Consider the following 27,212-nt stretch of genomic DNA (forward strand, 5'->3'; position numbering starts at 1 on the left):
GAAAATCAAAGAAAGGTTATTTTGTATATTTTCAGATGCAGCGGTGCTAGTGTGGTTTTACGGTGGAGGATTTTACAGCGGCACAACTACTTTAGAGGTATACGATCCGAAAATCCTTTGCTCGGAAGAACAAATTGTAATAGTATCCGTGAATTATAGAGTGGCTTCTCTGGGATTCCTATATTTTGATCGACCGGATGTTCCAGGAAATGCTGGGATGTTCGATCAACTCATGGCGCTAGAGTGGATACGAGACAATATTGCTCATTTCGGAGGAAATCCTCATAATGTGACACTGTTCGGAGAAAGTGCTGGTGCTGTGAGTGTGGGCCTCCATCTGCTATCTCCCCTTAGTCGGCACCTTTTCAGTCAAGCTATTTTGCAAAGTGGATCTGCCACTTCTCCATGGGGAGTTATGGATCGAAAAGAGAACATGAAAAGAGGTTTGTTGCTAGCAGAAGCACTTAAATGTCCGCATGACGAGTCGGATATGGATGCTGTCGTGGCATGTCTGCGAGAAAAAGATCCTTTCGAGATGGTCAGTAATGAGTGGGGGAATTATGGAGTGGTGGAGTTCCCTTTCGTACCTGTTGTTGACGGAGCTTTTCTAGACGAAACGCCCCAACAGTCTCTGGCAACTAAGAACTTTAAAAAATGTAATGTAATGGCTGGTAGTAACTCTGAAGAAGGAACATACTTCATTGTGTACCATCTAACAGATCTATTCAAGAATCAAGAAGACGTCTACATCAATCGGCAAGAATTCATTGATTCTGTGAAGCAACTTAATCCTTACGTTGGCGAACTTGGTCAAGAAGCGATCATCTTCGAATATACAGATTGGACGAATCCAGAAGACACCATTAAAAACAGGGATGCCATCGATAAGCTCGTTGGTGACTACCAGTTCACTTGCAGTGTAAATGAAATGGCACAACGTTATGCAGAGACTGGAAATGATGTGTACATGTACTTTTTCAATCACCGGTCTAGCATCCACTTGTGGCCCAAGTGGATGGGTGTGATGCATGCGGACGAAATCAACTTTATTCTTGGAGAACCCCTCAACCCGGCCTTCGGTTACACTAAGGCAGAAGAGGAGCTCAGCCGGAGAATGATGAGATATTGGGCGAATTTTGCCAAAACAGGGTAATGAAACATTTATTTTATTTTTTAGGTTATTTTTGAATTTATTAAAACAATTGTATTTGATATCAATATGAAGCTTCCTTTAATGATAAACGAATATATTCAGTTTTGTCGATGGCAGTTAATTAAACATAAGATGATTCAGGTTAAAAAAAATCAATAATTTGGTAATGATATTAAAAAAGATATCATTTGCTTTAAAGGAGCTGCTGTTTTTTGTCAGGTAAACTTGTATTTATTGGTACCAAATTGCTATAATCATCAAATAGTTATGTCGTTGATGGAGCGATGTGTTAGGATAAGATGAAATATGGAGTAACGATATGCAAGCGTATGTATGAATCACCAGGAAATAAAGCTATCAGACAAAGAATGACAGCATGAAGCATAATTTCTTATGGTAGATAACAGAGTTGTTGCTTACAATCTGTGAAAAAGTATTCTTCCTTGTCAGGTAACGGAATGCAATATATCGAATACTTGTAAAGCATTACCTTAACCTGTGTCTTATTCTATGCTACTCGTAGTTATATCATTACAGATCTTTCTAGTGGTTTAAAATGTATTATGTGCTACCAATATATTCCGGTTTTATGATTAATGAAGGTACTATTTTATTTTCATTGTTTTTATAAAATGGCATCTTTTTTACTATTCATCTTCAATTAAAGAATTTTTACAATTCATTATTATTTATTAACTTTTTGCGCTATAATGAAGTATCTGACACGTGCATCGATTAATTGAACTTTTACTATTTAAATATGCAGTTAAGTGAAAGCATTAAGTAATTTAAAATGCAATTAATACCTCGAAAAACTTCAATATCTCAAATGACATTTCTGTTATTATAAAGATTAAAATAACAGTAAATGTCCCTAATAGAATGTGTCATTTAATTAGGATATTAAATAAATTGATAGTGCTAGAGGTTAATTTCAAAGTAGTTCCAGACTTTTGAAATCATTCGCGGGATCCAGCATGAAGAAAAGCACCAGCTAGTTGTATGGAACTATACAACTTATGCTCTGTTTTATACAATGAACTAAAACAAATATAAAACATTCTAAAGTGTTGGTTAATATAGCATATGTTTCCTTCTTTAAGATAGTTGTAAGAATTCCTGTCTTTATAAAGAAAGGAAAATTCTTAATGGTAATCTATTGAACGCTATTTATTAATTTCAATCAATTAATATTGAAAAAAATTCTTAATGGAAGCATTTTGATTTGAAAATAATTTTAAGTTGTATTTAAAGTTTCTTTTCTAAGTGGAAAATAAAATCAATCCTTTATCAAAATCACACTTTAAGAATGCAAGCCTATGCTCATCTTTTATTCTGAAACACACACGGATGGAATTATGATACATTGTTAGGCAACTGGGACAACATACCCACGCATCTATCTCGCTCCTGGCAACCAACCGGCTGAATTTGATGCTAAATTTGAAATACTCCTTTATTTTTTTTCTTTGGCATTTCCATCACATTTTCCTTGACATTCGATCCCAAGACTCCTACACGCCGTTGCCATGACAAATGGCCGTCGGGTGACAGATAACCGTGTTACATCCACCTATTGGCTCCTAAGGAGAAATGGTTCCGGTCATTGAGTCCCGATTGTGCTACACGTATTATCTGACAGAAGGGGGGGATCTTTTCCATCCGATTTATCCCCCCCCCCTTCTACTCAGCTCTCTTGATCCTATCTCTGTCGTCGCTGAGTCACGGAGACAAATTGGAATGTCGCTCCAGAATCGATAGGAAGCGGAAACAAGCCCTCCAGTTTCGAATGAATCTGAAAACATTGCAGTGGCGGAAGCATATTCCTTGACGTAAATCGAAGATTGAGAGATATCGATAGAAGGTACTTTGGTAACAAAAGGAGGATATCGAAAGGGAAAGGGGCTTTTAGGCGGTTTGCTATTTAATTTTCACAGAAGAATACGCATATATTTTTTATATATCAGTTTTTAGACGAGAGATTAGCAGCAAAAGAATAATTCTTTCATTTTGAAGAAATCGGAGACTTTTATTTAGTCGTATTACCTAGATCTATCTATAAAACTAAAAAATAATTTCAAAAGCTTAGAAAGATGTTATTTAAAAATTATCAACGTATCTAGAAAAGTACAATATACAATAATATTTGATATTATACAAATATTATTGTATATTGCGAAAATGTTACGATTAATAAAAGATTAATCGAAACATTTTCGCTGTTTTACTGGGCCATTTTTAATATTCGCAGTTATTTTGTACCTTAAGTGGTCCAATGTATTTCGCGATATAAAGGATTTCCTATGATTTCCTATCAGAAGCTAATCCGTTATTGATATTTTTTTCTTTATAGCTTAAATAATTAATTCTAAATAGAATATAAACAATTATTTTATAAGAAATGAAAATCGTAGTGCTAATAGATGCAGACTTCTTGCATATCTATTAGATTATGCTACTAACGAAGGATTAAAGTAACCTGATTTATTTCTAATGATCAGTAATTATTTCTTTTTTGCTGATTATTAAATTAATCTAGTTGGCAACACTTTTAATGATAATTCGGCAAAAAGTTCTAGCTTTTAGACACATTGTAGCAGAACTATAACATTAAAAGTAAAGAAAAAAAATTTCTTTTATTAGCATCCTCACTTGGAATCACTTTTGGTTAAATAAATTTCCTTTTGCAGTAGACTATTTCTGTAAAGAACCCATAAAGTCTTAGAAAAGTTTTTGTAATGAGAAACCATTTTTTAACGGTTTAATGAGAATCCATCCCAAAATATTCAATAATTTTCTACTAAATTGCTTATACAAAAGACAAGCACAAACTCAATGCAGCACCAAATAAATTTGCAGTAATCTAATCTTGTGATATTCTGAAGCAAAATGTTTTAAAGTTATATCAGCACAAATTTTGTGCAAACATAAAATAATAGACACTGAAGCATGGAGTAATGAGCATAGTTGACGGATATAGATCTCAGATAGAATATTTTGTAATTGGATTCAAAGAATCAAGTTTTTTGGCACATTTATAGTTAGAGAGCATAACTTAAAAACTATATAGACTCTTTTTAAAACAGAATAGAAAAAAATAATATCTTTTAGGCATTTCTTTGAAAGGGATAGAATAAAGAGAAAATAATATCCTTTTTGTAGATTGTTTTTGAAGAATTGATTTGTATTGACAGTTCTAGCATAATAAATTCGGAAGAAAAAGAACATCGTACCTAAAGTGAATGAATTTTTCACTTAAGACCAAAGACATTATATTAGAGTTTAAGAAGTATCGAACTTTCATCTTCAAGCAGCTCGAAAATCATAAGATCATTGCTTTATCTCCCAACTTCGATGCATGTCAACAATTTGAAGAGTACAGCGTCTAGAAGTTCCCATCTTAAATAAAATTATTATGAATAGTGAACAGTTCTTTACTTTTTTCGTGATATGTTATTATGATATTTATTTCCAACGTGTTCAATTCAAATTTATATTTTAGTTATGAAATATATAAAAGGGTGATTAAATTTTCAGTTTGATTGTAAGAATTTAAATGAAATTACTTTTAACAATTCATTTTGAGCCTCCATTTTCTTAACTAAAAAAGGAGAATACTACTGATAATGGTGAATGTTTATATGTGTATGTGTTGGCACTGCGACTGTTTAACCTAGAACTACTAAATTCAGCTGGTATATATTTTGGAGAGTGTTAATGTAAGCTTTAGAGAACTTTTTTTTCTTCAAATTTTTAACTAGAATGTAGTTTAAAATTAAGCGAGATTTTGGTATTTTTTGGTGATAAATCCCGAAAATATTATTGCTCAAAATTAATTTTCATACAATTTTAAAATTTTTAAAATTAATTTTTTAACGATGCAAATTCAATTGAATTGCCAAAATTTTATTTCTGTCAAAAATTTTAAAGTGTAGAATTTTAATGAATGAATGACAATTTTTAAAATTATAATAAGTAATATAAGTTTTTGATTTCGATGTTGTAATGGAATTTAAACTGTTATTATTAAATTATTAACATTCGATCGCGTGATTTTCTTTCATTGTTGAAAGCAAAAGAAGAAAGATTGTGCTAATATCTTTGCAGTTTACTTGAGCAATAAGAAAGTGAAGAAATTTCTGTGAGAGTTTAAACAACAATTACATTTTTAATAATGGGATTTGACTACAACAGGATCGCGAATATGCACAATGATATAATAATAGAACAGGTGTAACATTGTTAAACAATATCTCTCACTTTCGGCTTCAATATCTCTCACATTTCGAGGCTTAAAAGTGTTTTGTTAAAGGAAACTTAATCATCAACAATGTATAAAAATATCAATGAAATTAAGCAAAGCCAGTACTCTAGATATCACCTAGTTTGCCAAATGTGATTAGCTTTACTTGGAAGCTCTTAAAGGTTGTATATTGCTGCGAAAAATTTATGACGATTCTGTTACACAGAATAACTATTTAGTACATGAAATACTTTTCTATCATGTGGTATATTATTGAAAAAACACTTAATCCAAATGGTTTCTATATAATATTTTACTGAAAGTCATTGAAATTTTTGTTCAATTCCGGTATATTATTTTGAAGATTTTTTTTTTTTTTTTGGTACTGGGATTCTCAAAACTTTTACGCATATTCTTCGATAAAAGTCTTATCCCTCACACCATTTTGGGTAAATTTTAGACCTTGTATAAAGCATAGACCTTGGATAAATGAATGTCTCACGTAGTATTGACGAACAGTAGTTACGAAATATGGAACATTGGCTTGAATCAAACATTTTTCTTACTCTATCGTGCGAATATGTGTTTTGAACGCCTTTTTTCCGACTCATTGCTACCAACATTTGACACGAAACTACAGTCACAAGATCTTATACTTAGTTTCATTGATTTTAAGCCATTGCGTTTGCATGCAAACGACAACAAAGACAGGCAGACAGTCAACACTTTTAGATGCTAAGAATTATGTACCAAATTTTATTGATATAGCTTTGTACTTATCGAGTTCATTAGTATTCCAACATCCGGATAGACAGACTCGCTCTGAATGGTTTTCATTGAAAATTTGATTGAAAACTACAAGATTAGTTTGAAGTCTATAAATCAAATTTCATCCCTCGAGCTCAAAACTTTTTAAAGTTATCGTATTCACAGATGAACAGGCAGATAACTATAATTCCAAAAATATCTTTTTCGGACTCTGTGAGGTCTGAAACGTAGACACTCATTGGAATCTCGATTTCGAATTTTTTGACAATTACAATACTTTTTCTAAACTTCCTATACTAGAAAGTAAAAAACACTTCAGACTCCTTTTTCGTTCCCTTATCTTAAGATTTGCAGACTGATTTCACTGATGCCTTTTCTCTTTACCAAAATGCTGTTGTATTTCCAAATGCTTTCTAAAAGGGAAGAAAGAAAAACAGCAGACACAGGAAACGAGCTCACATAAAACCATCACCAGGAAACGCAATAGCACTCAGAAAACGTGCAGCCTCACTTTCTTCCATCCTAAGTTCTGAAAAAGGCACCTGTTCGATGATTACCTTTCTTAACGACCGGATCCCTTTTAAGTGTCAGCATCCATCACAAGGAGAAATTTGAAAGCAGACATAAGTGCCCGATCGTTCGTAATCTCATTGCCCCTGCTAAAACCGCAAACTGAAGCAAATTTTAAGATCGATCCAGCTATTTTTAGCGACTGTCCCCAGTCTTTGCTTGATCGGGACCCATCGGATAAAAATTCCCTCTATAGTTGCCTGCCAGGGTAAATAGCTGCATCCGATTCGACTTTGCAACCAACCCACCCATTCTCTCTCTCTCTTCCGCTTCCGCTTACTTCATTCCGGTCTATTGTGTGAGGGAAAACAACTGGTTCACTACACCTCCCCCCCCCTTTATCCTTTTTTTATTATTTGTTTTCTTCCCCATGCCGATCCCTTGTATTCTATCGATTTCTTTACCTTCTCGAGCGAAGAGAGTGTAAAACATGGAGGTGCATTATTTACAGTGATGTATAGGGGTGGTTGCTCCCCATGCACTGCAAGGAAAATTTATTTATGGAATTTTAAACAGCTTTTGTGTTTTGGAAGCACAAAAGCGGTTTGAATTTATTTGTTTAACGACGGAGAGGGGGGTTCGTTGGCGAACAACTTCGCACCCAAACAACAGGCGTTATTTATTGCTTTGTGAGTTAAAAACCCATTCTCGAAATGAGTTTTAGTTTACTAACTGAGGATTCGTTAGCATTTGAAAAATAGTTTTAAAGAATTAAACAGAAATTATTGTTTATTTTAGTGTTCACTGTTTCTTGTTCGATTTGATTTTCTATTTTGGAATGAATGAAATAGATGAGATCAGAATAAAATCTAACAAAAATGGAACAGCACTCATTTGAACATGATATGTGGTTAAAAAAACTAATATAATATTAAAATTCTGCTATTTTTTAAATTCATATTATGTTTACATTGAAACAAAACTTTAAATGTTGATTATACTCATTTCAAATCTTAACTGTAATTTTAAATTACAGTTACTAAGCTGGTTACATGTCATATTATACATATTTTAGATTAGACAGAAGATAAAAAAATATATATAGGTTTTCCTCAAGTTTTATTTTGAATGCTTACATTTTAATTTTTTCACTCAAAAATTCAACTAGGTTCATGGATTTTTTTTTTAGTTAACGAATTAAACATCTGTATTTATATAACTAATGAAAAGGCTGATTATCAAAATTAGTTTAATTCTCTTGGAACATAGAAACTAAGATTTATTATTTTGAAGGAAAATAATTACGGAAGCAAATGTTTTGGAATGGAGAAAAATTCACCTTTTTAAAAATTGTACGAATTTTTTTTAAACTACTAAACTGTAGTTCAAATTTTTAAGGGGACTATCAGTGACTGCGTTAATGTGATGTGAAATAAGAATCGGAAGTGCAAAATTACAGATTCTTTGACTGTGCACTTAAGTATTATTATTCAAAAGCTGGAAACTGATATGTGTTTTGGACGAAAATACACACATGCGATTGGCTTTCTTATTTAGGTTTTGCTACACTAATGAGGCTCAGTTCCTCCTGAAAATCAACCAGGAAAGCAATATACCTTTCATTTGTTGTAGCTATGTCAGATTTCTGCTCAGGTGCTACCTAAGAGCTTCAAATTCTATCTATATTTCTTCAATACAGATTTTTTTTTACTAGAATTTTTCCGTTATTGTTATTTATAATCCTCTTATCTAGAAGGCATGAAATTGTTATCATACTAATCATGTTTATACACTGTTATTTACATATATATTTCTTAGTTTATTTCACCAGAATTAAAACAAAACAAGATGAAAAAAATAATATTTTTTAAAAAAAGAAGATATTACTGAGGCTCAAAATATAATCACAGATTTATCTCATATTTCGGAAATGTTAAGACAGTAACAAAAAGTCTCCTATATCCAAGTAATCTGTAGCCATTTTGGTTTTAATGGGATCATTGAATTCTTTATTCGATACTTTGAACTGTGCCTTGTGCGTGTAATTTTACAATTTACTAGACATCTTAAAGTAGAATATGATCCAGAAAATATGCTATTTGATGTTAGATGACATGAACAGTTTGTTACTATGGCATCATATGAATTGTGAAGGCACTGGAATTTGAATTTTTTGAAATCTCTACAAGAACACTAACAAGGAGAAATTGTCAAATTTGGATATTACCTGGTCCAAATTATCAATAAAATATTTTAATAAAAAGCTAACACTCCTTACAATATTTTAAAATAGATAGCTATGCACCTAGAGTTATAATATGTGCATAACATATTATAATTATTCTTTAGAATTATAATATGTTATTATAATTCTAAAGAAGAAACTTGGCGGATATTTAACATGTAATTAAAAAAATATGGAAAGATGAAAGTTTTTTTTTGATTGAAACACAAATAGTTGCCTGAATTGGACTAAATAAATCACAGGGAATATTTTCATGAAATAAAAGAATTGCCTTAAAATCATAATGATTATTTAGCTGTGTATTTTGGAAAAATGAAGATTAAGTGCAATGCTGTTTTCGATGCTCTCTCCTCTACCCAATGTTATTGATTCTCCACCGAATTAGCACTGAGATGAATGTTAAATAGATTTTTAGGACTCTCAACACTTTCGTACTAGGATTCTTTCGAGGAACAAGGTAAACATTTCTAGCACGACAAGGGAAAAATCACCATTCCGATTAGTCCTCAAATGTTTAAAGTAAAATAGACACTAAAAGAGGGAAAAATAAAGATACATTGATGGCATCAAATATTGTTTCGGAAAAAAATATTAAGCTACGTAATTTTTATCATATGCAAGGGAAGAAGGTGGGGATGATGCTGTGCATAAAATGTCATTCTTAGGTGCCCCTTAATGTGCTGGTGGCGATATTCAAATAAAAAAAATTGTACTTAAAGAAATTTATGGTTTATTTTGAAAAGCAATTTTCTTTTGATGGACCGATGACAAAAATTGTATGACAACTTTTCCTAATTTAAAATATATTTTTATAAAAGTTTATTATATTGCTACAAAAATTCTATTGATTTTTTTTATTTGAATCAATCTTTTCTCCCTGCACATTATAATTGATCAGATAATCTATCTTTGGAAGTCATTTCCTTAAACATACAAAATTTCGGTAAAATAGAGTCAAAAATATATTGAAATTTTAATAACGATATGAGCGAACTATTGGAAATTTGCATTAAAAAATAGTGCAATTTTTGGAGCCAAATGGATGTTATATCGTTTATTTCAAGAATAGGAAAATTGTAATGATTGTATTTATTTTCTTTTCATAGAATTTAATTTAACAGCAAAGAAACCTACAATTAAGTCTTTTTATGCTTTAATTCAAATTAAGAAATTTTATTAAGATTTCATTTTGTATACATAATGTTGAATTTTATGTCCTTTATATATTTTATAGAACATATTTTTATGTGTGCTACCTGAAAATTAGCTTTGAATTTTAATGAAACACCAAATTAAGTATCTAACAATCATTACATCGATAATTTATCCTAAGTAATGCGCATTCTGTATATGGATTTCCGGCAAATATTTCAGAAAAATTCTTGAAATGTTTCTTTTCTTTTTGTAGGAATCCCAGCCAGAGACCAGATGGAGAGTATGAATCCATTTATTGGCCCGTTCACACGGTTACCAGTCGTGAATATCTAACGTTGGCTGTCAATACCAGCGAAATTGGACGAGCCCGGAGAGCGAAAGAATGTGCCTTTTGGCATGAATATCTACCTAAGCTAGTCGCATATACTTGTAAGTATATCTTATTTTAAAACTGTTATATTTAAATTAAGGTATACTAAAGCTTGGCATCAAAATACCACCAGTGTGTTCTTCTATAACTTGTGATTACATTATTGCTTTGTATAGTGACTTTAATATTTAGTATCTAAAGATAAGTAAACAAAGATAAATCAAGTTTATCTTTTTTTTGTCAAATAATAAAATAAAAATTAGTCGTAAGAGGATAATAATGAATGGCGACAATAATAAATTATAAATTGAAATTTTACTTAAATGCAAAGGATAGACTGGATTTTTACATGTATAAAAAGGGCGATTATAATTGATAAACTTGCTTTGTTCAGCATCAAATAATCATTTAATATATCGGAAGAAAATCTTTTCTACTTCTTGATTATAATCAAGAAAATAAAAGCTGTTAGTAAGTAAACTTTGAACAGAAGTTCATCATATTGCTGAACTTATTATTGGAGAACTGTTTTTTCAAAGTCTATTTCTTATCTAAAATAGAGGGAGGCAAGCTGATTCTTAGCGTTTTCGCATTCAAAAAACACATTTTATTTTCAAAAATCTTTGAAAGCGACTACCTTTCATAATTTATTTGACTTGCTTATAGTCATATACAGAAATGAACTTAATTTTTTTTATTTCCAATGAGTGAAAAAATTTTGGTTGGGAAACAAAATGATATTTGTTATCAATTTTTTTCATCTTTGTCACAAGATTAATTTCATTTAACCCCATCGATTAGCGTACGACAGAGCCCATCATTTCTCAACAGAATTGAGCCTTCAATAGAGAATCGAGCCTTCAATAGGTTAAGAGTGTGGTAATAAACATTGTAAAACATCACCTCAGACTTAGTAGTAGTGTCACCGATTATTAGTCTTATTTTTCGTCCGAATCATCTTCATTGATCAAAGAAAAAAGTATGACATAGGAGGACTGGAATAAGATTGGTTACTAACCAATATGCTCCCTCAAGAAAATAAATCTTGACCCACTGATCATTAATGATTGATAGGCTTTTAATAGGTTAATTTATAAAGCATGTAATTATTCATTAAAGATAAAACATTTTGTTAGATGCATAAAGTAAAAAAGTTACATTATTTTTGTAACTTTTTATTATTTTACATTATTTTAATTTATTACATTACATTATTTGTTAGATGCATAAAGTAAAAAAGTTAAATTATTTTTGTTCATCTTCAAACTGTAATAACATATATGAGCTATTTAAAACAAACTAGACGATTTCAGTAAAAAAAAAAAAAAAAAAAATTAGCAACAGCCAAAAGGTTTATTCAAAATGATTCTGCTTATACAAAGGTCTCTTCAACATCTGATAGAAAGCTTGTGAAAAGCATTTTTACACTGTCAAACTTAAGAAAATTATCTGGATTTTGAAACCTGGAGAAGAAAGTCAATGGATAATTTTATGTTGCCATTAGGGGCTCTGATGTTTGCTTTAGTATCGGCCATAATTTTGGTAACATCTGCATCAACTATTGCATCACTTTTGACTTCATCTGAGAGAAATTAGAAATAATTTCGATTAGTTTATTTTGTATAGCTTGACGAGCGTTTTGATTCAACGCCATTCCTTGGATCAATTCGAATAAAGGGAGACACGCAATGAGCAATTGTAAATACCAGGAGAGCAGAATATTTCACGGAAGATACGTAAGAAACAATATGCAAATACTTGAAGAGTAGAATACTTTACAGAAGACAAATTTCATTAAAAAGTATTATTACCAGTTATTGATTTATTTTAAAAGATCTATTTCTTTTTCGTATGTCAGCACAGGAGCTGGTTTTTTTACGTATACTATTAACTTATTTTCATGTAATACATCTTGTTTTCATTAATGCACTCATCGTTGCTTTCTCATTAGATTCTTTTTCAACCATTCACAATGACTGACTTATTTGACTACAATGGACCAAGGTCTTATCATAATCATCCACCTTATTCACGTGGAACGCAGTGTTGTTCCGTCTTTCTAAAACATTCTTTACTAGGTATGAATCGACGTAAAGCATCCTATTGTATTAAATCAGTAAAACTCTGCAATATTTAAACTGGCTTCAACCTTATCCGTTTGATATAAATGAGTTTTCACAAATTTCAACGCTAAGTAACTATTTAAGTGATTTCATTACGTACTTCATGGCAATTTTTATTATACCTGCATCAATTTTTGCGACTGTAGCTATCGTTATTCTAGAATTAGAAGAATTCTCAAGAGTAGCATGCTCTACAGATAGTGATTCTGTAGATTATATAAACTGTTAGATGGGTAATTTATTCAATTAGGGATTATTAGAACATACAACAAAGCGACGCACATGGAACGACAATCCTGTTGAGGACAATGCGATCATGTCATCAAATTTTCTCCTTCCTCTTATATTCTATTAAATCATCGATTTTTTTCAAAGGGAATTTTTACTTTGGGGAAAATGAGCATTCAAATACTGAAGTTTGGAAAGGAACAACCTGCTTAAAAAAGTTTTGAATAATCTAACAACTCCTAATTAATTGTGATTAGTTGCGACGTTTAATGTTTTTTTTTCTTAAGTCAGAAGATAATGCAATATTTTTTACTGAATGTTTCGTGCCTACAAATTGTTGATTAAAAAATGTGTTAAATTGATTTTTTCGAGTCTTTAGATTATGGTTGTTTTAACCGATTTGTAGAAATCATAATTCGCAAGCGAAGAACACCAGATGATGCTCCTAAATCATGCAGCGCCCAATCGTGCTCCATTTTTGGATATTCTTTGATGAATATTTAATCTGTTTTAGAACTGCAACAACATTCATATAGTATTGGGATAAACTGCAATCTCATTGCAATATATATAAAATTTTTCAATTAAAGCTGTTACAAAATTTATTAGAAATTTCATACAAATTCATCGATTTTCCATTTTAGAAATGTGAACATTGGCAAAACACTCAATGTTTACAGGTGGTTATCGAAAGAATAGAAACACCACAAACGAACAAAAGAATTTTTATTAATAAGATGTAGGGCCAACTTTGTCCTGTAACACAGCTTGGATTCTCTTGGGAAAGTATTATATAAATGCTGAATAGTGTTTTAAGGAATATTATACCTTTCCTGATGGAGATGGTTCGAAAGGTTTGGAAGAGAGGTCGGTGGAGGTTATTGATTCCAGATCGGCTGAAATATACTATGAATGCTGTGAAATAGACTATGACGGTTTAATTGTATTGAAGTCTGAGGATAATGTGGGATAAGGTATTTGTTTCACTTCATCCTCTTATTCATCAAACCAAGATAGATCATTAGGAGCATTGTCATCTTGGATTTCCATCTCCTGTAGAAAACGAAATTTGCATCATATAATGGATTTGGTCAGTTAAAATCTCTCTATATCTGCCCAGTGAAAATTCATTTCAAGGTTACGATTGGGCCTGCAGAAAATCACGATATAGCCGATATACCACGATGCGACTGTCCATATTCGCCTCCATACTTGACAGTTCGAAAGATATAATCAACATCATACGTAACCTTGGGGAAAAAGTGGGAAAGATGATTCGTCTGACCATACAATTGTCTCCCGTTTACTATAGAATCCAGATGCCGATTTTGATCTGCACTTACTTTGGCTATCGTTGTTTTTTTAAGCATTAGAGTCCGCTTTAATACACGTCGGTCTCTTTCAGTTACCATCTTCTTTCGTCCACTATTTTGCTTTACCGGTCTTGCCTCGCCACGCTGTCAATGACTTTTGACACCAAGTTTCTAGAAACATCTAAAAGCTGGGAAACCCGGTAGTAGTTACTCCAACTAATCTCCTATAATTATTTTTGAAAGCCTGTGAGGTTTGACATTTTACGCTTTTGACAAATATCCAAGGCGTGCACATACCTCGGCTATCTCATACTTCCATAGTATATACTTCTTATATTAAATAAAAAAGGTAATTAGGCTTATATTTTAATGACTGCGAAGTGTATTTTCAAATGTCTCTTTTATTCACAGATATTTGCACTATTTTGACAACCACTTGAAGGTTGATTGTACTCCACCTAGACAAAATAATGTAGGGTTTTCTAGAAAACAACTCTAAGAACAAACGGCTTAATCTTATTATGGTAACGATTGTAGGCTGACGATTATCTCTCTAATTTTAAAATTACTAAGTTTCTTTTTGGATTGATCTCATATGCTGCTGACTAGAGTGCAGTAAAGTAGTTGCAGTTTCTCTTGTTTTTCTACGTCCAGAATAAAAATTTCTAAAAATAGAAATCAAATTAATTTTAAAATAACAATATTGTTATTCAGTATATATATATATATATATATATATATATAAATTTGTAGCAATGCAATCAATGGAAAATGTTGATACTTAACTTACAATGATTCATCTATACATTGTAATGAATGTGAGTGAATATAAATTTTATTTTCTTTCTGAATCCTGCTGATTGAATAAAAAAAGAAAAGAAAAGAATACTAGCCTATAAATTTCCAGCAACAGTTAATTTTTTTAAGGATATGTGCAAATTCATCACTTTTATCATTATAATCAACGACTGAAAGTTAGCAATTAATTGAAGGCAGATGGTCTCGTGGGCGTGTCAGCTAAAGCGAGCATTCCTAAAATGACTTTTATAGTCTCCAGAAATGTGTCATGGAACTTTGCCAAACAAGTATCTCTGAAGATTAATTGTCGCTCAAGAAAATATATTTCGAGACAATGTTTTTCATTTCAGTTTGACGTTAGTTAACTGACTATCTAACATCAACATTAAAGTGCCATTTTGGTATCACAGTTTTTTGACTGTATATTAGAAATTTTATGCCGAAGATTGATTATTATACATAAAGATACATGTGAAATAGCTGAATTCAGTTCCACTTAGTTGATGTTTTAAAAAAGTAATTTTTGATATTGAATCGATAATGTTATATTTGCTAAAAACGATTTTTCTGATCTAAGTACTCAAAATGTTTTCAAGCTCGTTGAAATGCATTTGATTATAGATTATTCTTTAATATATTTTTACTATTCGAATAGTCAAATAATCATTTTACTGCTTTAAGTATAGAGGAGTACTAAGAATATTTATAAAATAACAGCATAGATTATTTTGCCCGTATTATATGTAGAATTGGTGAAAAATCCTACTGTTAAGGAGAAGGTGTGCATAAAAATTTATGAATAGAAATTTTATTTAATGCAGGGGTTACTCAGAGATATAGAAAATGACAAGTCTATAAAGAATGAAGATAATTTATTCGATGATACCTTAATCCTTGAGAATACACACACACATATACTTTCGGAACAACTTCTTAAATATCTTATCAATGTTCTGCGCTTCTGACAGTGATTCTGTTTAGATCCTATCGAAGTAGCTGATATTTTGAGGACATTTATAATCGTGATGGAGACTCTTGTAATGAAGTCCACCATCTGAGTAGAATTCCTCTCATTCAAATAAAAACTCAGACTTTGAGCTTAAAATTTCATATTTGGCTGTTTCGGTAAATATGACATTACAGAAACGAATAATCTCCACTGTTTACACCATTAGTGAACATACAAAATTGAGGAAAAAATTGTTACATCTAATAAAGGTAGAAAAAAAAAACATGATTATGATGTGGATGTGGACTGATCAAATGTTAATAACAATACGAAGATTTTTATATGAATCAGAAATCAAAACGTTATCGAAATGAACGAGTATTGTTATCTGTTATATTAGCATATTTCATTTTTTTTCTAACCGAAACTAGAGCAATTGAACTTTGCCTCGAGCCAAAGAAGTAATTGAAATTGACTTTGTCTCAAGTTATGCCTTAAAAATGAGCTAAAACAAAAATCTCAGGAGTTATTTAAAAAGTCTTAAGGTAATCTGTTTTTCTTGGGTCAAAGCCCATGCTGGCATACTAAAGTTAAGAGGCCAACTAATGGCATTCTAGGCCTTCTGGCATATTTGTCAACCCTGTCAATTGCTACGTTATATTAACAAAAAAATGTCCCTTACTCAAAAAATACAAGGCAGATGGACCACATACTGTTGAAGGATATATAGTGTGTGTGCGCGCGTGCCCGGTGCATGCATACGTGCGTGTTTTCACTTTCTGTTTCCAGTTTGGCATAGATTGTGTTTACTATAATATAACAATATTTTACTATAATATATCCTTCAACAGTATGTGGTCCATCTGCCTTGCATTTTTTAAGTGATATAAATATGATTTAAAATTAACCAGGATATCAACTCCTGCATGTGGTTTACATGAGGATTTTATTATTATTGCATTTTTAGTCGAGAACTTCATAAAAAAAGACCTACTGATGAAAACTGATGACCATGTGATTAAAAATTTTAATTTTGTAAAACTATAAAGGATTTTCAGTTTTCAGTTAGATATCTAATTAAAAGAGCTTTGTGAAATAATATAACTATTGTTTTTAATGTCCGTAGAAATTTTTATTTCTTTTTAAGGAGAAATTTTTAATGCTATTTATTGATTTAATAGCCATCCGTGCTTAAATATGATTTATATTTTAAGATTTTATTTTTATATTAGATCTTTGGTATATCTCCATTATGTACTTTCTTTTCTTTTAACTTTATACCTGCAAATCACAAAAGAACTTTATTTCAATATACTTTTAGGATAAAAAACTTTTTACATTTGTCAAATCAAAAACTTCTAGAATCTTTCATTTCGAACATATTGCCACAAAGTTTCTATCTCACTGTTCTTCTTTACTTTCCTTCACCGCTCAAAAAGGAAATAATCAATTTGGAAAATATTTGCTCCTCTTCGCGAAGTTGCAATTAGGGGAAAGAGCAAGGGCCTTTTTTTTAACCATTGGTACAATTTTTTATTCTCTGAGATACATTCTAGAGAGTGCCTTTCTTTTATTGTACTTAAGATACTTGCATTGTCTCTAAAAGAAGTAGTATATAAACAAAATAATAAATAAATACATAATTCAGTAGAAGTTTTTGCATGACAGGTTTCTGGACAAAAAAGTTTGATCAAATAAGATATAACATAATGATAATAATAATGATAAGTATAAAAAGCATAATATTAATGAGTAAGTAAATGCATAATATAAGAATGTTTAAAGATTTATATATGCCTTTAATACAGGGGAATACATATTATGTTAAAAATTATTTTGACTGTGTCAAGTCTATTTGTAAAAACCTTTTAATAATATTTTAAAGTACATAGTTTGAAGTGTCCTTACCTAAAATATAGGTGCATAAGCATATCTTCTAGAAATAAAAAAGTTCTCCAACTTAAATTTTTACTGGGAAAGGGCTTTCATGCTTTTTAATTACATTACTAACTTTATAATTTTAAAATAAAAACAAATACTATAAATGTATGTAAAGTAATGTAATTTTTTGAAATCACATTATTGCAACTGAATATTTTGTAACCGAATTCATCGAAAGAATAAAATTTTTAATTATTGTGATTTAACCAAATCTACAGCTATCACTAACCGAATAAATTTAAAAAGATTTTTGTTTTTGTTTTTGGAAAAGAATTAAAGGTTTGATTTGCAAAATCATAACAATTTATTAGCTTTTTAAAAATTTATTTTAACAATTTCTTATTTTTTTTTGAACATCTGTTATGTAACTCCTTATAAGCAATATTAGAGAGGTAATAAAAATATTTAATGTATTTTTAAAAGTAATACTTGATTAAACTGTTAATGATAGCAAGGAATAAGTTACCCACTTCAGAGGTCACTAAAATGCGTTTTATTGATTCAAATATGATAAAATTTGAACTACAGATTATTCAGATGATGAGCTTTACATTTATTAATTAAAAATAGTACAAAAATTCATCAACAGATGGTGCTGTAACACAAATGACATTTGCATATATTGAAAATGTGAAACATAATTGAAAAATAATTTTCCTTTGTATAAAAAGAAGACGGATTCTGCACGAACATTTGTTTCTTCTCTGTTTGTCATGCCTACGTTTCAAGAAAAAGCGCCACTGGGGAAATTGTTCTACCAGAATCAACAAAACTCCGTTGCAGCTCTAAAGGAATTTCGTTGTATGAAGCAGATACGAAGAGGTCCAATGTCTCCAGGTGCCCTACGCAAGGCGATGCAGAAATTCCAGTTAGAGGACGAAAAAAAATATCATGTCTTCCAACGTCGAAAGTGTTGCGACCGCGACCGTTGAAGTCAGCAGTCAGTCGCCGCATAATAGTTTGAGTTTGCTAGTTGTTTCCCGTGTTCTGGATATGCTGTATTCAACTGTACGAAAAATCGTACCTCAGATTTTGCATTTTTATCCATGCAAAATCAAATCTGTGCACCTGTTGCCGGACGGGGACTTATAGGTCCGTAAAACTTTTGCACTTCAGTTCCTTGCTCGAATGGTTGTTGTCACAACTTGACCATGGAACATTCTGTGGAGTGATGAGGCCCTCTTTTGCATCAGTGGGCAAGTTAACACCCACAACTGCCAAATTTGGGCTGAGGAAAACCCTCACGTTAACCAGGAACAACCCTTGCATCCTGAAAAAGTGACAGTATGATGTGGATTTACTACCTTTATCATTGGACCGTATTTCTTTGAAGAGATAACTTCAAATGGATTCCAAACCGTCACAGGACAACGGTACCACGATATGCTGAAGGATTTTGTAATCCCAAGTCTGTCCCAAGTATGGAGGCCTTCATGACATCATTTTCATGCAGGATGGTGCACTACGTCATATTGATCGTCGTGTAAAGCGATTGTTAATACAACATTTCACAGAAGCATGAGTTATAAGCCGTCATTTCCCAATAGCAGGCCTCCTCGCTCGCCGGACATCATCCCTTGCGACTTTTGGTTGTGGAGTTATTTGAAAGGCGAATCTACCGTCAAAGGCCATCATCTCTACATTCGGTGCCATATTCTTAATATTCCGGCAGATTCACTCCGATCATCTATAGAAAATATGGTTCTCCGATTACAGCATATTGTTGAAAATGAAGGAGGACATATTGAGCAATTTTTATTTTACTTTATTTAACAATTATAAGCCTTATTAAATGGTTTTATGTGTATTACATAGCCACCTAACGTTGAATTTTTGTACTATTTTTTTATTTAGTAAATGTAAAGAGCATCATCTCAATAATCTGTAGTTCAAATTTTATCTGATTTGGATCAATAGAGCGCATTTTACAGCCCTCTCATGAGTAATGTATATATATAAATTATTCATAAAAATATAAAAATTTTCTTTAAAACTATGCCATGTGGCAAAAAAAAACCCCTTTTAAAAAAATAAGTTTTAGTATACTGAATGAGAGTTAATATTCAAGATTAAGAACAATGATTAGTAATAATTTTAGTACTAAGACATACTTCTACTAGCTTAGAAAAACTCGAGGCACGTATATTTTAGACCAAAATAGAGAAAATTTCAAAATTTAGATAATCGGTTAATGCTTATTTTTAGTAGTATCATTCTTCTGATTGCTTAAAAATATAGAAGACACGTAAGACTAAAAATATCAAGGACAAATTAAGAATAATTTCAAAACTCATATTAATATGGACTTTAGAATTATATTTCTTTTATTTGTTTAGAAAATAAATCGCATTTTGTCATACATAAAATAGTTTTCTTTCCATCAATTAGAATTTAACCTGCTATTTACGTATATCGTATATATGCAGCAAACTTATGTATAAAATTCATATTAAATCAGAGAATCTAGAGACTCTTAATATACATGCCTGGAATCAAATGACTGGTTAATGCTCACCATAGAATTGTATCACAGTAATATTTGATTTCAGAAATACAAGACATACATGCCTCGATATGTATAAAATTACAAACTTACTCAAAAATAAGCTTTTTGATATAAAAAGGCAGGCTTTCACGTGAATTAGAGCTATGTGTCGTCTCGGTTAACCATTTTATGTCAAGGTCGAATGAAGGATTTTCAAGACTAAGATTTTTGTTTTTTACTTATCTTAGAATTGTGTCCATTTCTGTTTTCGTAGAGAAGCACGATACATGTACGTGGCGTACATTTTTCATGCGAATTATAAATCTTCTATTTCAAAAATTAGTTTTTCGAAATAGAATAAAATAAATATTTCTTTTTACGAATCACAAATTTAAACTGTCATTTCACTATGTCATACATGTTAAACTGTAAGTGATTAATTGTTCATGCTAACCATAATAATTGATAATAATAAAACCTAATAATAATGCTTAATAATAATACCTGGTAACTGTAGTTACATGAATAATTAATCGCCTTTATTATAACATATACTCATGAATATCATATTAAATTGGAAAATTTCAAGACTCAGATGGAAAGTTACGCTTGTAATTATTTATATTTATTGTTATAGAGAAAAATTTGAGTGATGCTTATGAGAACTACGGTCTAGGGTATAGGTTTAATACTAGAAACAAGCGAAATTACGTTGAAATTTAATTTCTTCTTTTATTTTCAGCTGAGAACAATCCCAAATGTACTGGAATCAGCCATGGAGCCCTAACTTACACGTCAAGTGGTCTCATTCAACTTTTCTCGCTAGCAGTTTCGACCATCACAGTCTTTAGGCCAACATAAAGTCTTCAGCGGCGCTTGATTGTAGCAAGAGAGCATTCTGAAACATAGTTTGCTTGAGCTGATCGATGTTTATGTTTATAGGAAATAAAAAAAAGAATCGCATTCAAATGGTGAAAGATTCTGTGATTCACTTGATGCAAGTTGACACAAAGCCTGTTTACATGTTTTCTCCTTTAACATTTACTGCCATGCTATGGAAATAACAAATGGAAAAGAATTTATTTCCTGAAAACCGAGTGAATCTGAAAATAATTTACATCGTAATTTGGCTTTGTGTTGACACAATATGGCGTGAAATGTGTCTCTTTCCAAAAAAACAATGTTATAGGTGTTTGAACTATTTTTCGTGATAAAATTATGTTCAGGAGACTGAATCTTGAACACAAAAACAGGGAAACTTATGAAAATAGCTCATAATTATGAGCACAACTCTTCTTCTCTCTTTTTTTGTTGATTATGAAATATTAACCACGGTGTATTTTGTCATCTGTACTAGACAGAACAAGTACGAGATGAATTTAGTCAGCATAGTTAAGAAGTCTGCTAGTTAACCGTGAGTGGATTTCCAAGAAATAACATTCTCTATTTTAGGGTACTTTTCCATTCCTGGGCCACCACTTACCATCAAGCTTGAAGGTTGGCTTCGATGTTCGTCATTGAGATTTGATAATGAAAGCTATCGCTCATATTTGACAAATTTTGATCTGGGATTCCTGTAATAGAAAAGTATTCTGTTCTTGCAATGGAAAAGTACCCCCTTTAGTATATTTTCTTAAATTATTTTTTTCATCACCTGCGTGAAATCTTCAATTTAAAGAATTCTAAAATTTAATGTATTAATGTGTACATAAAGGAATATTTGTAGAGAGGAAGAATGTGTATTTAAGACTAAGCAAAATGTGTTCAAAATATTTTTTATGCAATCATAATTTTATGTTGCTCTGTATTTTGCCTTTTCGAAAAAATGTGTTTCTGAGGTGCTTATTCATTTATTTGTCCTATGTATTCATATGATGTGATGGTACTATTGCCAACTGTTATTGATGTTTCATTTACTTGTTTCTCCAGGATTTACCTATATAGAGTCTTTATTTTTCTCATAATTTCGGTAGCTATTTTCTTTAATCAAAAAATGAGGATATGGTTATAGAATTATCTTAAATTGAATAGTAGACTATTAATATTTGATTTTAATAATGTCAAAATTTCTCAGAATCATAAAATGAAAACTTCTTTATTTTTTTAATTTTAAGTTGATTTTGTTTAGTATTTGTTTGATAGATGTCGAAGTAATTTTCGTAATTTAATAAATGTATGTATGAAATAATAAGATTTATTCAGAACATATTTAATTAATATTAAAAAATAATTTTTGAATCAAGTTGAAGAAAATTTTAAATATAGTGAAAATTTTAAACGAAATCGTATTGGTAAAAGAAAACACATTCACTCTTCTCTCTTATTATCCATTACTTGATAAATGTAGTGAAATCCTTTTAAAAGATATTTTTTAATTATTTTTTTCATTTAAGTTTTTAAATTTTGGCCAATCAAAGAACGTAATCGGATATTTAAAACAACGGATCTGTGAAAATACTAATAAAGGGAATTAAATTCTTTAGCTAGAAATTTTTATTTTTATTTTTATTAATTTTATTTACAGTTCATTTGTAAGTATTTTTCAAAGCTTTTGAATCAAACTTATACGATTTAAAATTTAAATATAATACTGGAAAGAGTACATTTTTTTTTATTTTTAAAATATCTTTCACAATATTTAATTTTAAGCAATGCTAATGAAAAAAAGTTTCAACTTTTCATTTTGATTAAAATTTATTTCTGAAATGAATTGAAACCTAATTACAATTTTCATTTTACATATCATTTCAGTGCTTGTAGCCCAATTCGTTTACATAAATATTAAATAAATATTATTAACCATTTTAAAGTCAACACATTCACACAAATGGAAAAAAAATTAAAGTAGATCTAATGGATATTTTTGTATTTCCATAGACAAATCACAGTAGATACTTTACGCTTTGTATTTTGTAAATATTCCCGTTTAATTTTCTGAAAATCATTGTGTACAAATTATCTATACATATCTTTAGAGATCTCTAACTAAAACTCTTGCTAACTACTTTTCCACGTTTGTTAATCTTTCAACAAATGTATGAAATATTTACTAAATGAACTGAAATGAAATGCAACATTTTCAAGGCATATATGCTGAGCCATCTAGGTTGATATGATGAATATGATAAAATGAGTTTTAAAAAATACTCTTCTTCATTCATTTCGCACATTTGATTCTGATATTACAGGCATTATACACAATTGATTCTAATATTACAAGTATATTAAATAAAACATCATTTCATGATAAAAAAAACTAATCATATAATTTTATACCGAATTTTTTTGTGTTTTTTTTTTTTTTTTTTTTTGTTTAACAATGTAGAAAAAATTGCTACAAAAATTCAAATTTATGGATTTATTCATCTTACTATCGAGATATTATTTCAAATTACTTTATTATTTTCGTTAGAATTATGAGTTTTAAAGAAGCACTGTCCACAAAAAAGAATATAAAGTAGCTTCCTCTAAAATTTATTTTTAAATTTTTGATAAGAAATTTCTAAAAAAAATTTGTTTCATTTACTTTTTTTTGCATTGTATTATATATTCATAAATGTTCATTTGTTTCATACATTTTGATTTAAATAAATGTTTAAGCATTTTATTGCTACATATACTCATTGCTTATCGCTAATTTATTCATTACTGTTATCGATTAATATTTGAAAGGGAACAAGCATACCACGTCATAATGATTTAATTTTATGTCATTTAAGGAACGGAAGATATTAAGGAAAGTCTTATGATCTAGGCTATTATTTTTGGATATTATATGATCAGAAGAAAGTATTAAAGCTTGAAAGTGTAAAATTGTGAACTCGTACAATATTATCCTATATACTCCATAGCTAAGTGCAGACGCTTATCTCTTCAGGAAATTAAATTTTAAAAAGTGTCTCAAATTAATAACATACTTGAAATTTCGTTAAACATGTTATGCTTCAACATCTATCTTCTCTGCCTAAAAATATGGTATACATTTCTAAAAAATTTTTTAAACCGAAATCATGTTATTCTTTTTCAAGTAATTTACATTAAGTAGAATAGATTCATTGAGGGTATACATAAATATAATTTTATAAAAAATTTCAGTTTAAAATTTCGCTTAGTTACTTTTCACAAATAACTTTTCTTTGAGAAATCAGCATCTGGTATATAAATTAAAAATTTTTTAACAATTAAAATTATTAAGTAAAAAAAAATGAATTCTAAAATCTTGCATGCAAGAATGAGATGCATTCAATGCTTTAATTTCGCAACATATAATGGGTGTTATTTTATTTTAAAATTGCTGACTTAATTGAATCCAAATTTAATATGAATTGCAATTTTATGTTTGCTATAAGATGCAAATAAATTTTTAAATTATTGATCGATGATTGATGATAAGTTGATTAAAATGAGATATTTGATTATTAAATAATTGATTTTGTTCTTTTATGCTTAACTATTACAAAAATGTGTAGCATATTTTAAGGCAGAACTAATATATCTTTTATAGTATGAACAACTGATTCTGAGAAAAAACCTATACTAAATAAATAATTTTTATTCTTCATTACGCTATTGAGATAATTGATAAAAATACTACCATGTAAATGAGAGCTTTTCATTCTTAAGAGTCTGATAAAATATTATAAATGTTCCTTGTTGAGAAATTAGTGGTTTTGCCTAACGAATTAAGTAATATTGTATAGTGAAAAAAAGATTAAATATTACTATTTTTCTCAAAAATATAATGCTTAAGTCCTTCTTGATGCAGTTAAGTCGTATACTTCTTTATGTCAGTATTTTTAAAATAATTTATACATCATCTACTTAATTTTATTCATTTCCGCATCTTGTGGATTTCTGTCTGATAGAATATGCATATAATATATGGATCAATTATGTGTCCACATCACTATTTGTAGCATCTAACGCACTAATTGTTTTTCCTCTTGTATTTTGAAGTTGTAATGGTCATTGACCATATATGTACAAATGGTGTTGTTATGTCATGGATAATTCTTTCAGAGGTAATACCAAATATTTATTATTTTGAAAACAAAAAGGGAAACGGCTGATATTATGCATAAATATATATTTCTTCTTTGTAACTTAAACAAAGACTGTTAATATCAATGTACTGGCTTAATGTTGTTTGAAAATTGACATATCTCTACCTGTGTAGCAAATGAAACATATCATTCTGACATATATTAATTTCGTACATAATTAGAAATATTCAACATACTAGAAATAAAAATTCAAACATTGGATTTGTATCGTTTTTTTTTTAATTTTGTGTCTATATATCTGAATCTTGTGAAATGCAATTAATGAATTTAATATCGCCATATAATATATAGGAGATTCAAAACATTAGTTCAATGTTTTTCAAAGGGATTAGAAATCTTACAAAAAACATACAGGCGAAAACTTGGATTTAGGATTTCTAGATCATTTGCAGAGGTAGAGATGCAACAGGCATCAACTAGGACTGATTTACTAGATTGGATATTTCACGAGATAATCCACATTTTTAACAATATTATGGCAGGGAACTGTATGAAACTGTCGACCAACTGGCGACGTTACGACAGGAGCTCTCGGCCAAACAAGTCAAAATAGAAAGGATTTAAAGATAGAAAAAAAGATGGTCGAAAATGCCTTTTAAAGATTGATTTAGTTTAGTTTAGTTCGATTAAATGAACTGTTTGAAGCTGAGTATTGAAGGACAAAATTCTTAATTTTGAGTCATGATTCTATGATGCAGAAGATACCTCAGTTCGCATATTCTTCTGCAAACTCCATGGTAAAGTTACCAAGTCCGAAACCCGGTTTCATTAAGCATTCTTCCTAGTAGCACGCACATGGCGTACGTTAAATCTGATGTCAATAATTACATCTTCGCTCTAATCATAATGAAAGTTTGTAGACAGGGTGCAGATTCAGATATCGTTCTCATCATCTGATTATAATTTAAAAATTACGAGCTCTCCCCAAAATAGTATCCGTCTTCTTCCAAAACTGGAAGCTGATATCACTAAATTAAATCAAATTCGTACCACATTTATTGGAGGATGAAAGACTCGATGCTCATTAGATCCGTATACATGGTCGATTGCTTCAAAGATATATACAGTATTTTATAGGCTTTTGATGTCCATTTTTTGCCATGCACTCGATAGCTGAAGTTTTATATTAATATGCATTTTCTTTTAATAATTTAAATAGATTTTTCTTGGAATCGGCTGTCGAAGTTTATAACATATTGATTACAACAAGAGAAGTTAAATGTGATCGCATCATAACAACAGTAGAAAAAAAAACGAATGCAAATTAAAGATAATTGTCATAACAAATGTAGATGTATAAAATGGCGGAGAATTGTGTTATGACAACTTCTTGCCTTTTCCCGGGAAGTAGTCATTACGCAAGTGGCGTCCTTCAAATAATGATTGTTCTTTCCAATTGCATGCGTGATAATATGTCACGAACCCCTAAATTACTCTACAAATGTTTTGACAGTCAGTATTATTTTGGTAGATAATTAATCAACGATATTTGTTATTTTTTCATTTACGTTACTTTTAGTTAAATAAAAAGGGATGTCATGTTAACTTAATCATCTAGGAAATGGCTCTATTTTAGTTCTTTTGTTTACGTATGATGAGATTAGAATTTGAAAACGTTTTTGCAAACGATAATTTAGTCTCTTGGATCAATTACTTAAGTATCCTACTACTTTTTTTTCTAAATAATGATATTTGAAAAAATGTTTTTCAATTTCTAAATGATATTTATTCAAAAACAATATATAGTATAAACATATTTTACATTTCAGATATTTTTTTTAATATTTAAGAAAACGTAGAATTTTTTTCATTAAATTTGTTTTTTTCCTCAAGTACGCAATAAAAATAAACGACCGGAGTAATATATC

The 27,212-nt window shown here is 30.1% G+C and overlaps 1 protein-coding gene across 1 annotated transcript in view; it reads left to right on the forward strand.

Moving 5' to 3' along the window:
• LOC129965429 (acetylcholinesterase-like) overlaps positions 1-23,556 on the forward strand; it is a 128,157-nt gene extending 104,601 nt beyond the window's left edge. Inside the window, exons 5-7 of the mRNA XM_056079288.1 lie at positions 36-1,149; positions 10,328-10,503; positions 21,024-23,556. Of these exons, the coding sequence (XP_055935263.1) occupies positions 36-1,149; positions 10,328-10,503; positions 21,024-21,142 (1,409 nt within the window). The 3' untranslated portion in view covers positions 21,143-23,556. The remainder of the gene's footprint in view (positions 1-35; positions 1,150-10,327; positions 10,504-21,023) is intronic.
• Positions 23,557-27,212: the final 3,656 nt, after the last annotated feature.

Source organism: Argiope bruennichi, chromosome 4, assembly GCF_947563725.1.
Source record: "Argiope bruennichi chromosome 4, qqArgBrue1.1, whole genome shotgun sequence".
Lineage (NCBI taxonomy): Eukaryota > Metazoa > Arthropoda > Arachnida > Araneae > Araneidae > Argiope > Argiope bruennichi.